General features: G+C 40.7%; 1 protein-coding gene across 6 annotated transcripts in view; it reads left to right on the top strand.

Annotated features, from left to right (window-relative positions):
* The window catches only part of LOC102201841 (collagen alpha-1(XVIII) chain-like), a 55,162-nt gene that overhangs the window by 24,951 nt on the left and 16,979 nt on the right, over positions 1–13,232 (top strand). For all 6 annotated transcript variants that reach the window (XM_005738676.1, XM_005738675.1, XM_005738674.1 and 3 more), the window contains exons 2-5: positions 8,144–8,685; positions 11,257–11,337; positions 11,417–11,476; positions 12,974–13,049. In XM_005738676.1, coding sequence (XP_005738733.1) covers positions 8,144–8,685; positions 11,257–11,337; positions 11,417–11,476; positions 12,974–13,049 — 759 coding nt within the window. The remainder of the gene's footprint in view (positions 1–8,143; positions 8,686–11,256; positions 11,338–11,416; positions 11,477–12,973; positions 13,050–13,232) is intronic.

Below are 13,232 nucleotides of genomic sequence, written 5' to 3'. Positions count from 1 at the left end.
TTGCAGTTTGCAAAGAAAATTATTGCGCTAGCTTACGTGGTTCCAGTTCTACAGGGATTTAAAAATAGTTACGCAAAACGGAGCGTGCCCGCTCCGACCAGTTTTAAAGGGTTAATATACTGGTAAAAATCAACTGAGAAACTACCAACACACATAAGTTATGTATACACTGTCATATAGCTGACAGTTGTTGCCTACATAATTTAAAAATATAGATGATTATCTTTATTTTTCATTTTCTAATTTTTAATGTATTATTTTATTTAGGCGGTTTTGGTCCTCCGTATTTTAAAGTCAGAAAAAAGCTTGCAATTTGGAAGATGGGTTTGTTTAATGTTAAATACACACTTTTTGTAAATCAATGGTCAAAACATGCAAAAACATTGATGTTGGAACTGCTGAAGTTGCTGTGGTGTCACTTTCTCCCCTGACGCATGATAAAACACCTGAGTTCATGCCGTTGTCGCCAGGCTGCACGCAGCAGTTAATGTTGTTGTCTTGTCTCCTGCAAACGAGGCATTTTTAATGTGTAGAGTCAGTAGCAGTCAGCAGCAGCATGCCTGCTAGTTGTTTGATGGTAGCTGCATCTTTTTTATGACACTTAAATCTATTCTGGTCATGTTAGATGTTTATACTGTAAACTAGAAATCATATATACATTAGGTTAGAAACTTTTGCAGTGAAACCCTGACAAATATATCAGAGGCTCTTGTTCAGCCTTTTAATGCCTTAATAAATTTAACAGCACACGTCATTGGCTGGACATTCCTGGGGTTTTTTAAATTAAAACTTTGACCTCTGCCACATGAAAACCTTCTTCATCGTGTGTTTCCCACGAGAATGCTTACTGCAAATGTTTGAATGACCTTTACAACAACTTGTGGCTTTAAAACACCAACACAGCTATGTTTCACCCCACAGCAGACTGCTGAATCTGCACTGCAGTACGTTTTGGAGACTTTGGTGTATGCATGCAGCCAAGCTTTTGCACTGTTTTTGCTCGGGGTGTACGGGTTATAACACGTCCCTGTGGTTGTCAGTCAAACTGTTTATTGCCTGTGATTTTCCAAACACCTGCACAAGGGATGACAAAAGGGTTAAGGGAGCCTACATTTGATCAAAAACACTCAGTGTAAGCTCTCAGTCGTGATGTTGTCTTTACATTTAGATGTAGGTTGGTTTCTCACAGCAGGGTGTAAACATTCTATTCCTCCCATCACAGCCTACTCCTGCATGCCAGCCATGCTTTTCTGTCTCGAGTTATCGTGTCATCATTTCTATTCAGCTGGTGTGTTATGTAGGTTTACAGATGGATGGCGTTTTATAGTTTCCCAGATGGAGAGGAAACAATCAGGCTGTCTGTGGTGGCAGTGTTGGTGGAAGTGGGGAGAAGCTTGTGGAAGGTATTTTTGATAACCGCTGTGGGTGGGAAAATGGTCTGCTCCGAGAGATTGAGTGTGACGATTGTGCGGTCGGTTTGGGTGAAAGGGCGGCGGTCTTGCGGTCGGTAACAAGAGAGCGTTGTGATGGGATGAGACGGGGAGGCTTGCAGTCTCTTCCAGGAGGGCAGAGGGCACGACAGTCACCCACCCTTTCACCCAGTCACACTTGATGGAATGCAGTCGAGTGTTTGGGACACCATTAGAAGATGAGCAGAGATTCAAAATGAGGCACAAGTATAAGAAAGCCTTTTATGTGAGTGGGGAAATACTGGGTCTTCAACTTGGAAGCAATTTAAATGCATTTTGGACCATTTATGTGTCATTTATAGTGTCTCAAACAGACACTGAGTCACTTCCATTTGTTTAAAGTTTTTCCAGCTGATGCTGAGGTTCAAGAGGCCACGCCCACCCTGGAGGGCCTCTGGGTTCTCCTGCTGCATGGTTAGTGCTCAGTTAGGACTCAGGTATAAAAAAAAGAGACGGCAGTTTAATGAGCTGGTTGTGAGCTGCTTGTTTATCATTATTTCTCATTTGCTGCTGATTGGTTCCCCTATTAGTTCCTAAAAAAACACAAACTGTGAAAGCAAGGTTGTCAGCCTGTCTTCAGCCCATAAAAATAAAAAGTAGTGCCACCAGCAGCCCAAGCTTTAAGCTTTCAACATCACTGAAAAGCAAAGCAAAAAACTTTTAAGTGGCCTGAAAGATCAGTCTTTGCTATTTGCTTTCATGCTGTTGGCGACCAGCTGAAGAATACAACAAATTGACAGATGACTTGGCAGTAAATACATTAGAGAAAGGGTGTCAAACATAAGGCCCGGGGGTCAAAATCGTCCCGGCAAAGACTCCCCTCATGTAATTAACCATTAAATGACAGATAATGCATAAAAATGTTTTGAACTTTTTTTTTTTTTTGTATATTAACAAAAAAACCTTGGAGTGTTGGAGCCTGTTAGAGAAGGAAACTGGAAACAGTCTGCAGGTAACTGTTAGAAGCAACAAGCTCTCAAAAACGTATTAGAGCAGTTTGCTTTATCAAATTAGATTTTCTCAGTTTTCATATCTGTTTTGTAATAATTCCCTAGCTTTGCCTTCCAGCACAGTGTTTTTCTGCACTTTTTCCTCTTTTTAAAAGTCAGATTTGGTGCTTTTACTGAATCCAGTTTTCAGTACATTCATTCTGTGAGTAATTAATTTTTGCCCTACTTCATGCATGTAACACATGTATCACGACAGCAACGGTTAAGGTTTGACCCTGTAGCAGATTGGAGAGTAAGAGAGCTAGCACAGACTTAAAATATAAAAACTGGGCTTTAGACACATTGAAATATGGTCCTGTTAGCAAAACGGATGATGAAATAAATCATGCATTTCGACATGTGCTGCAGGCTAAATTTATGAACCAGTGCTACCTGTCACCGTTCATACTTCTCAAATTCTTCACATAGACAAATTTGTTTTGGAGGGCAGCCAAAAACCCGAGCTTTTCAGCTCTTCTGCCTCTTCGAGGAGCAAGATGTGAACAAAAAGAAGAATCCAGCTGATGTCATCTGAGCTGCACCGATCCCCCCTCAATCAACTTTAATTGGCGCTGGGCTCTGGGCTCATTCAGACGTGGATTAGAGTCTGAGTGGGGATCAGAGGCTGGGTGAAGGTGTCACAGGCTCCATTTGAAGTGTTAACTGATGCCACAGCCGAGACTCGAGTGCAATTAACAGCCCGAGTCTCAGGCCAGCTGTGTGAATGAAGTGTTTGTTGTGTTTTACGATAAAGAGTCCTGGATTTTATTCTTACCCACGTCCTCAATTCTCCAAATCAAGACCTGCAGATTTCTGCTGCAGATATATTAAGATCTGCTTTGGGAATACCAGGACAATGGCATAATATTCCTCATGCAAAACACTGAAATTACTGAAATTGTTCAGACACAGTAGATGCTTTGGTGTAGTTATTGAAGGCAGATTGAGTTGCTTTTGCAAGTAAAGGACATTTCAGGTCAAGCAGAAGAATGAGGGTGTAGTTTCCTACATTTTTCTCTATTTTAGGCCACTTTAACCATCACATGCTTGCATTACTTTGCCCGTTGTACTTTGTAATTTAAGCACACAGTGTGGTTACATTGACTGCAGTAACACTCAGGCTTAGGCGCAGATTTTACAGGATAGTATAAACTCTTCTTATGCTCCCCCTCCAGGATGAGGGAAGGTCTCTGCACTGCTAACCCTCTGGAGGAGTTCATTAGTTACACTGTGACATTTCTGCATGTTTTAACTGCCGCGTTGAGTCAGTTCGGGCTGCTGGCCCGTCCACTTTGTCCCATTAACAGTCCCTCATGGTCCATTTTCCCATGGACAGTTGCCGTGCATTTCCTCCCTCCCGCCCTCTGTCTGTCCATCTGTCAGTCCATGCCTCTTCTCATTGCCTGTGTCTTTTTCTTCACACGCTAAAACAGGCAGGCGTCAGATTTCTCTGGAGTTACATGTTAGAAAATACACACATGGCACCCCAGTAATCCCCTGTAACTGAGAACATGAGGTCATTAAGGCCGCGAAACACTGATGTGGGCTGTTCTTGCATACAATGGGGACTGTTAGCGTGAAGAAAGGAGGTCAGAAATGAGCTTTCTGTGATTGGTTTCAACAAAAAAAAATCAGTATTTCATTATTCGACGGTGTCCCATGCAGAGATCTGAGCTGATGTCTTAAGAGCATAAAAAATAATTTGAACAGCTTAACGTGAGGAGTTCCTTCATGAACATAATTTACTGTCCAATTTGCAACAGTTCTGCTCATTGCACACGCCACATTTCTGTGGTTTTAGCTTTGTTTGTTTGTCATTATAACTTATATAAAATAGGCGGGGTTTCACTTCCTTAAATGCACAAATCAAAATGTAGCAACATTTGGATCAAACTTTGTTTTTTTCTTTGCCAATCCAATGAAACTGCATTTTTTTCATGTTTTTGATAAACTCAAAGTTACGTTTTATATATATTATGACAAACACCATCCACTTAGCACACCTTAAACACACTAAGGTGTGCTAAGTGGCATAGATTCAAGAAGGTTCTGGAAACATTCCTCACAGATGTTGGTCCATATGGACATGTGCTGCATGTCAAAGTGCCACGGACACACGATCACATCCACAATGGAAAATCTTCTGTTCCACTACATTCCAAAAGTTGCTCTATTGGACTAAAATCTGGTGACTGTGGAGGCCGTTTGAGTACAGTGAACTTATTGCCATGTTCAAGAAACCAGTTTGAGATGATCTGAGCTTTGTGACATGGCGTGCTATCCTCAGAAGATGGTACACTGTGATCATAAAGTGATGGACATGGTCAGTAACAACACTCCGGTAGGCTGTGGTGTTTAAACAATGCTCAGCTGGTACTAAGGAGCCCACAGTGTGCCAAGGCAATATCCCTCATATTATCACACCAACAGCAGCCTGAACTGTTGATATAAGGCAGTATGGAGCCATGCTTTCATATCGTTTGAGCCAACTTCTCACCCTCCTATTAGACGTTGCTGCAAAACTCAGACAGGCAATGACTTTCCAATCTTCTGTTGTCTGGTTTTGGTGAGTCAGTGTGAATTGTAGCCTGAGTTTCCTGCTCTTAGTGGTCAAGAGTGGTCTTCTGCTGCTGTAGTCAATCTGCTTCAAGACTGGACATGTTGTGCATTCAGAGATGCTCTTCTGCATTGCTTGGTTGTAACGGTTAATGTTGCCTTCACATTTTTTACCCAGACAACTGCCACTCAGTGTGGATCAGCAGTTTCTGAAATAGTCTCAAATGAATAACCGTGCCACATACAGAGTCACTTAAAATCACCTTGCATCATCATTCTGATGCTCAGTTTCAACTTCAGCAGGTAGTCTTGACCATGTCTACATGCCTAAATGCATCGAGATGTTGTCGTGTGAGCAGTTGATCAGGTGTACCTAATAAAGTGTATAATAAGGATAATTCTGGGCATATATGATAACTATTCCATTATTAAATGGAAAAACAAATACTAAAGTTGGGGAAGATAGACACTGGAGATAAATGCTGTGCAGGTTATTTTATCCTCTTGATGCTATGACATATAAAACAAAGTTTAACATTCTTCCAGTGCAAATTTATGCCTGTAGAATTTAATGAACATGTCTTACACATGGAGACTCCTTTCCCTCAGCTCAGCTCTTAGTATTGAAACTATGTCAAACTGCACTGTCCCTTTTTAATAAGTAATTAAATATATCTATTGCTTTATACATAATATTTTGTGCTTTATGAAATCAAAACATGTTTAAACATTTTTTACAATGTCTGAAGAGGTAAAACAATATAAAATCCTGCCAGGAAAAACTCTAAAAATAAGCATGTTTCTTATTCCCTGCATTCTCACAGGAAAGAAACAGAAATAAATTAAAGGCCTGAGACTAGATTGCAGCCCAGATAAAGAAATTAGAAAACTTTGCGTAATTGTTATGTAATGGTCTTGTAACCACAGTGCTAATGGCTTGCTGGCAGACATTAGCCTCCCTCATGGGAAACTTCGCTGTTACTGGGCTGTAGAGTTGGGTTAGTGGGAGAGCTGTGGTAAAACCAGACAGCTTCCAGATGTGAACATGTATGGAATTAGAGTAGGGGCCTCCCTTGAGAAATTCATTTTCAGTCTACCATTTTTGATTAACTGTAAGTTCACATTTATGCTGTCGTTTGTCATTTTCTGAAACTGCATAAATATATACCACTATATGGTTTAGCTCACACAACAGCTGCAGCAGCTGTGCTGCCTTGAGAAGAACCAATAGCAGGTGCCTTCACTGAGAAGCCCTCCACCCTGCCGATCTCAAGCTCCAGTTGGATCAAATCCTATAATCCCAGAGGAGCCAGGCTTCTTGTAGCTGCTGCGCAGGTCAAGAGAGTTTACAGGCTGACAGCAGTTAGTTATGATCTGGTTGTCCTGTTACTATCCATGACAGCAGCATAAGCAGGTGGAAGGCAAACAAACCCCCCAAAGGGAAAAATAAGGTGGCTTAAATGGCATTAAATATTGACCACACGTGAACATATAAAATTCCCATCACTAAGAAATGTGGGAGACCCCCACTACTGATGACCTCTGTACGCCTTTAATGCACAGATTGCACTTGTGCAATGGCAAGCCTCAAACCCTATCCTGGTCAAAAAAAATGCTGCTTCTCCCCTGTGAGGCTGATTTATGAGAATCTGCTGCTTCTCATTTCCCTTTTGGGCTATTTTAGTCTGTGGGAATTGAAACTCAAGCAGTTTTTCCACTAATGTGCCCCACTATTGAAGTCTCAGAGTGTGTCCTATAAATGCCTTGTAGCCATGTTTTTTTTGGGAAAGTTTTGTTCTTAAATCACCCTCATTGCTGAATTTGGGATCTGTGGTTTTAGCATGTGACCTGCAGTGTCAGTGCACTTTTCGGTTTGTTGTTCCAGACATGGGATCTTCAAGGGTCACTTCAGTTAGCAGCTACTTTTGCAGCAGACTCGTAACTCTATGAATCTTGCAGTGAAAAGCACTTGTGAAATTTATGCCTCCTCACCCATTAAAATCCAGTGTTAGAAAACATTCAAACACCTTTAATGTGCCACAAGTATTTGAATTTGCCCACTTTTAGCATTTAAAAATGGGCAACTGTGTAAAAAATGACTAGAATAACTTTACAATAACTTTTTTTAAGTCCTTGAATTTAATCTCAATCACATCTTGATTATTTGATTTACTTTAGTGTGGTGGTGTACAGAAGCAAAATTGCAAAACAAGTTGCCATTGTCCAAAAACCTGATTGTATACATTGGTTTAAGACCAAAGCTGACACACTCAGGAAATAACCAACAAGAACTAGTGAAAAAAAGGTGTCAAGTAAGTGTAAGGAAAAGCTTTCATTTTGAAAGTAAAGGGTTTCCTTTTCTGTCTTTATAGTTTAACTACTGCTTAGTAGTAGTAGTAGTAGCTGAGTGTTTTCAAACAAGCTGGTCTTATCTATGCAAGCTAGCAAACTGTGGCTGTTTGCTAGCAACCAAAGCAATCGCAAAGACTTTTTCAGTGCAGCACCATGTACCTCTGTGCAACCAATTTCACCTAGCACCTGCTATCAGCCTGTCAGGGAATACACATTTTCTCTAGTTCCATCAGATTCAGCAGATGTTTACATGTTTATGTAATAGCCTTTTATAATGGACACAGTAAACATGCTATGCTAGTGGCAGCTTTGAGGAGCACAGCTCGTTAGGTTGAGGTTTTTTTGCCCTCGCCATCTTGCTGTCTTGAAACACGACACTGCTTGGGATGACTATGGGTCATTTTATTGGCCTTTACAAAGGATGCAGGTTAAAATGACTTTCCAGTGGTTTCACTTTGTAGACCAAGAGGCTACATCTATACGTCTTATAAACCCTTCAACGTGTAATTCTACTGCACAAAGATAATACTGCATCAGTACTATCGGTTCAGTCCCACATATGAGAGTGTAATATTAATTACACTGGCTGGTTTGTGAATTTTTATGTACATTTTTCTTCTTATGAAGGATTTTTACTTGTTACTCAACAACATAAATGTCACCCAACTGATATAAACCATTGAAAACATTTTTTTTCAATGGTTGGCAACTGAAAGTCAATTTTCTCTTTTATTTGTGTGCACTAAGTTTTAACTTCCTGTCTCCTCCCTCTCACAGAAGTGAGCGGCATCTCTTTACTCCAGCTGATTGGAGAACCTCCACTAGAAGAGTTCACCACCACCTATGGGCCAAATGGGGAGCCTGCCTATCGGTTCACTCCTTCGGTGGTCCCGGGCCAGCGAGCCCTGGTCCATGTCCCCAGCCCTTTCTACCGCCACTTCTCCCTCCTCTTCCATGTCAAGCCCTCCACTCCTGCCGCCTCCATCCTTTTCTCCATCACAGATGCCACCCAGAAGCTCATGTATGTTGCTGTCAAGCTCAGCGCGGTGAAGGCTGGCCGTCAGAAGGTTCAGTTTTTCTACACCGAGCCCGACTCTGAGGCTTCGTACGAGGCTGCCAGCTTTGAGGTGCCGAGCATGGTGGACACCTGGAGTCGCTTCTCGCTGTCAGTCATGGAGGAGCAGGTGGCCTTCTACCATGGCTGCGACTCTGAGCCACAGGTGGTGAAGTTTGAGCGCTCGCCGGATCCCATGGATCTCGACCCTGCATCAGTACTCTTTGTGGGTCACGCGGGAAGAGCTGACAATGGCAAGTTCCTGGTAAGTGGATCCACAGATTTGATGTTCCTTGGTGATTGCCAGATGATAACCAACCTGTAGGCCTTTGTGACTGGGACTTCAGCAATCATTTACTTTGGGACTGCCAGCAACCAGTCCAGAAATATTCATCTTTCCATCTTGGCTTTTGGTTGTTAGATGGTCACTGACCGGTCCCTGGGCCTGTGTGACTGGGCCTTATTCCCCTGATCCCACACCGTCACCATGATTCTGTCATGTCAAAAATGGCAGCCAAGTTAACATCACATGGTTAATGGTCACATGTCTCAAAAATCTTAGTGGGTTGAGTAGTAATAATGACAACATCATATTTTTTAAAGGTTACATGAAGTCCAAAAATGCATGAAGAAGATTTCAAGTATTTGAAAGTTTTAACTGATGCTGCTCTTACTCAGGTCTGCTTTGAAACACAGCTGATAGATTCTTAACATGGTTTTTACTGAACGCTGCTTAGTGATTAAAAGAAATAAGTAATAACAATAAAACAGTCTCTGTATGTGTTACTTTGTAGCTCATGCAGTTTTAGCATGATTATTAATTTTGTTCATTGGGTATAAAAGACTAGAGGGTGACTCATCCAAGCTGCGGCTTAGCCTGCCTACAGCAGCTCATCTTGTTTGTAGATTGGACTGGATCACTCTACCTGATCCTGTGAGTGGAAGTATTGACCTACAGTCATCCATTTACCCTGCAAAATCCACTCCTGGAAAATGACTTTTGCATTTCCTCAAAGCGTTTGAGAAGAGCAAGTTATAAATTAAAAAATGAGCCAGGTCAAAGGTCACCAGTGACCATTATTCTTTTGGAAGGATCCTTTCAGCAGAACTTGGTTGACAAAAATTGCATTTTTAAGATTTCAAAATAATTCATATACAGTTACACGTACATTTACATATATGCTGCAGACAGGAAACGCTCATGGCTAATTCAGCATACTTTCAGTTGCTCCAACACACAAATAAATGTGCTAAAATAAAGACGCCAGAAAAGATTTCTTCTTTATGTGTTGAGGATTTGATCACTATCAATATTTAGGAAATATGAAAGTTTAACGCATTAAGAATTGGACAAACCAACATGATGGCACTCATCTCAGTAATAAGCATAAAGCTACAGCAATGCTATAAAACGGGAAAGAGAAATTATCACTTTTAAACAGTTTTTAACAGTTTTTGTTTTATACAACAGTGTGGTGCAAAAGAATGAGACGCCTGTTTTGTACGCATAATCTCCAGGGTACCAGCAGAGGAAATGCTAAAGAGATGTTTCACAGTTCTGACAGGAAAAAATGAAAAACAGCAACAAATCCTCCTCCAGAGGTATCTGGGAGTCTGTTCTTTCTTGTCTGTGACGTCTCCCTGCAGCACTCCGTCCAGGGTTTGTGTCATTAACAATAAGGAGGTAGTGCCACCTTTAACCTCTGAGACAGGGACTCTGGTGATCATATGACTCTCTTTGAAATGGAGAACTGTGGAAGAAATTAAGATGGCTGCAGTTAAAGCTCATAAAATTTGCATGCTTCTGATCAGAGGTGTGGACTCAAGTCACATGACTTGGACTTGAGTCAGACTTGAGTCATTAATTTTATGACTTTAGACTTGACTTGAAAAAATGTTCTAAGACTTGTGACTTGACTTGGACTTTTACACCAATGACCTGGGACTTGAATTGGACTTGAGCCGGTTTACTTGAAAAGACTTGATATTTCACCCCAAATATAAAATTTAACATACATATTATATAGAAAGTGTGCACCATTAATTCAATTCATTGATTCATTTATTCAAACCACACTCCGTACGTATGCGTGCGTGAGCTGTAGTACAGTCAATCAAATTAACCAGATTTTAAAAAATTAAAAAAAACGCTCAAAAATGCTGCAAGGAGTTATTTTTTTCAGGTACATAAACTATGAAGTAGTCACCAAAAAACCGAACTGCAATATGCAAAACATGCAAGAAGAGAATCACAGACAGAGATGGAACAACTTCCAACTTTCTCCGACAGTTGAAGTTGCATAAAGAACGGTAGGTGGTGCTTCTCTCTTGCTACGATGAGATCATGACTTCATCTAACAAGCAAATGTTGTCCAGGCTACGTTGGTGATACAGTTTTTTTTAATGTGTATGATTTTTTTGTCATGCGATTTTAAAGCCGGCCCTACAAGCGCATCCAAGAATAACATGCAGCTTATCTCAGAACTGTCGGTGAAAATTATTCTTGGAGCTAGGTTTAATTGAGCTGCATTTTATAGAGGTGCAATTTCACAATTTGTGTATATTTTCTAAGTTCACTATTTCGTTGAGGAAAACACAGATTTTAAAATCACATGGTCTAATATTTACATTTAGCATAACTACAACATTCTTTTTTCGTTTTTTTTTTTTTTTAAAGACTCGAAAGGACTTGAAATTCAAAGTTTCAGACTTGAGACTTGACTTGAGTCTTGAGGATAAAGACTTGAGACTTACTTGAGACTTGCAAAACAATGACTTGGTCCCACCTCTGCTTCTGATAATACCTATGGTGGGATTCACTGTCTGTGTGTTTTAGGGTGACATGGCAGACCTGAGACTGGTGGGAAACCCTCGGTCAGCTGAGCGTTTATGCGACTATGAGGACGACTCTGACACTGTGAGTTCTTGTGTTTCCAATATTCCAGTCAAACCACCAGAAGGCTTTTGTGAAACACAGTTTTTTCTCTGTATCGCAGGGCTCTGGTGACTCTGGCAGCGGCGACGGCGAGAGGAGGCAGATGGGAGGCAGCGTGAAGGTCTGTATGAGCTTTGTAGATGTCTTATATGAACATACAAGAGTGACTTGCAGTCTCTGAAATCATCTCAGCTCGAGATGTATTTCAAGAGGAACAGCAGGGCCTAATTGCATTTTGGGAATTGTAGGCATTGAATTGCTTATTAATGGCTTTCTGGAGGTCTCTCAAAGTTTTCTTTAGACATTAGCTACTTTTTAACAGACCATTATCAGAGGAAACTTTTTTGTTTGTTAAGCCATGTAACACTATGAATCATTCAAGCTTATAAAAAGGCACCTAACTGAAGGGATGAACCAGTGTTTTGTCTATACATAACAGACAACAACAACAAAAAAATTTAATTTGTATCTTTAGTCATTGCTACCAGCCCGTCGCAAAAACATATCATTTGTTCCCATTTCTTTAGTTGAATCTATAAAAAACTCCAAAGATAACAGTTTCACAGACAAAAACTAGTATTTATTTTTCTTGTAACGACTAAATGATTCCCAAAGAGCTATTAGCTCAGTACATCCTTAAAAAATCTGAGGAAAATGGACAATTGGAGGACAAAAAGAGAAGTGGCAGCCCCAAAAAGATACCTGCAGCAGACGAACAGTATCTGAAAGTCAAGTCCTTAAGAAACTGTTCACTGAAGCATCATCAGAGATGGTCTCAGTGAAAAGGTGGCTGTCAAGACGCTTTTCTTGATAAGGAGAAAAGGCTGAGGTATGAAAATTACACTGGACTGGACTGAAAATCAGTGGAGACAGGTTTGATGGAGTGATGAACCCAAATTTCAGTTTTTGATTTTGATTCGTCAGTATGTACGGGGCAGGTTGGAGGGAGGTGCAACACTGAGTGTCTACAGTCATCATCGAGCTGCATCTCAGCCAGTGGTGTTGGAGATCTTTGTCAGAACTGATGAATTACAAACACAGAAAAGTGCCATCAGAGTTTGAGCCACCATGCAATACCATCTGAAAAGAGTCTGATTGACAAAAGCTTAATTTTTCAGCATGACAGTGATCCCAAACACACTGCCAATGCAGTAAAAGCACACTCACTGCCCCCAAGAGTTTCCAAATGTGGAGCGATCATTTGGCTTAACATTATTTAGTAGTAGTTTTTGTTTTTAATTTATGGATCTCTTTCAGTTAAATCTTTTGCAGTGAAATATTTTTACACTAGGATCCTTTATATATATGGGAGACCATAGAGAATATGAAAAACAGTTGGATGAACTTAAAAAACACACATATCCCAAAACATCATTAATACATCAGCTGGTAACACACTGCTCCCTAGTGGTGAACATTTCATTTAAACTTTCAATTTCAACTGAATGCAAATTATCTGCTTTCCACCACCTGGTGGAAGTATTTGTCTGCTCTTGTGCACAAATATTGTCTGAAAATTACATATAAATGTAGATGTACATGTGATGTGGTTGCATTCCATTATGTGAATTTCCAGATGTTTTAAACTGTTGTATTTGTGTCCCGTTCCCCCCCACAGACCACCCCTCCACCTTTCCGTCCACTGCCTGAACCTCCGCTGATTTCCTCACACATAAACACACTCGCACAAACAGGTAAAGCGAAAGTGTGTTCATTTATAACTAAAGAGCTTAAGCGTGCTCTTACAGGACTCTCAGCATGTCACTGCGCTGTATAAATGTGTAATGGAAGTTTTTAAATCATGCAGCAGGCGCTGCCAAAGAAACATCATGTAGACATTTTTAAGCCAGAAAAGTTTACGTCAGGTTGCCTGTCTG

The sequence above is a fragment of the Pundamilia nyererei genome, unplaced genomic scaffold (assembly GCF_000239375.1).
Source record: "Pundamilia nyererei isolate P.nyererei 1_Seehausen unplaced genomic scaffold, PunNye1.0 scaffold00085, whole genome shotgun sequence".
In the NCBI taxonomy this organism is placed as follows: domain Eukaryota; kingdom Metazoa; phylum Chordata; class Actinopteri; order Cichliformes; family Cichlidae; genus Pundamilia; species Pundamilia nyererei.
Note: the sequence above shows the minus strand (reverse complement) of the source record. Positions and strands in the feature narration are given on the sequence as shown.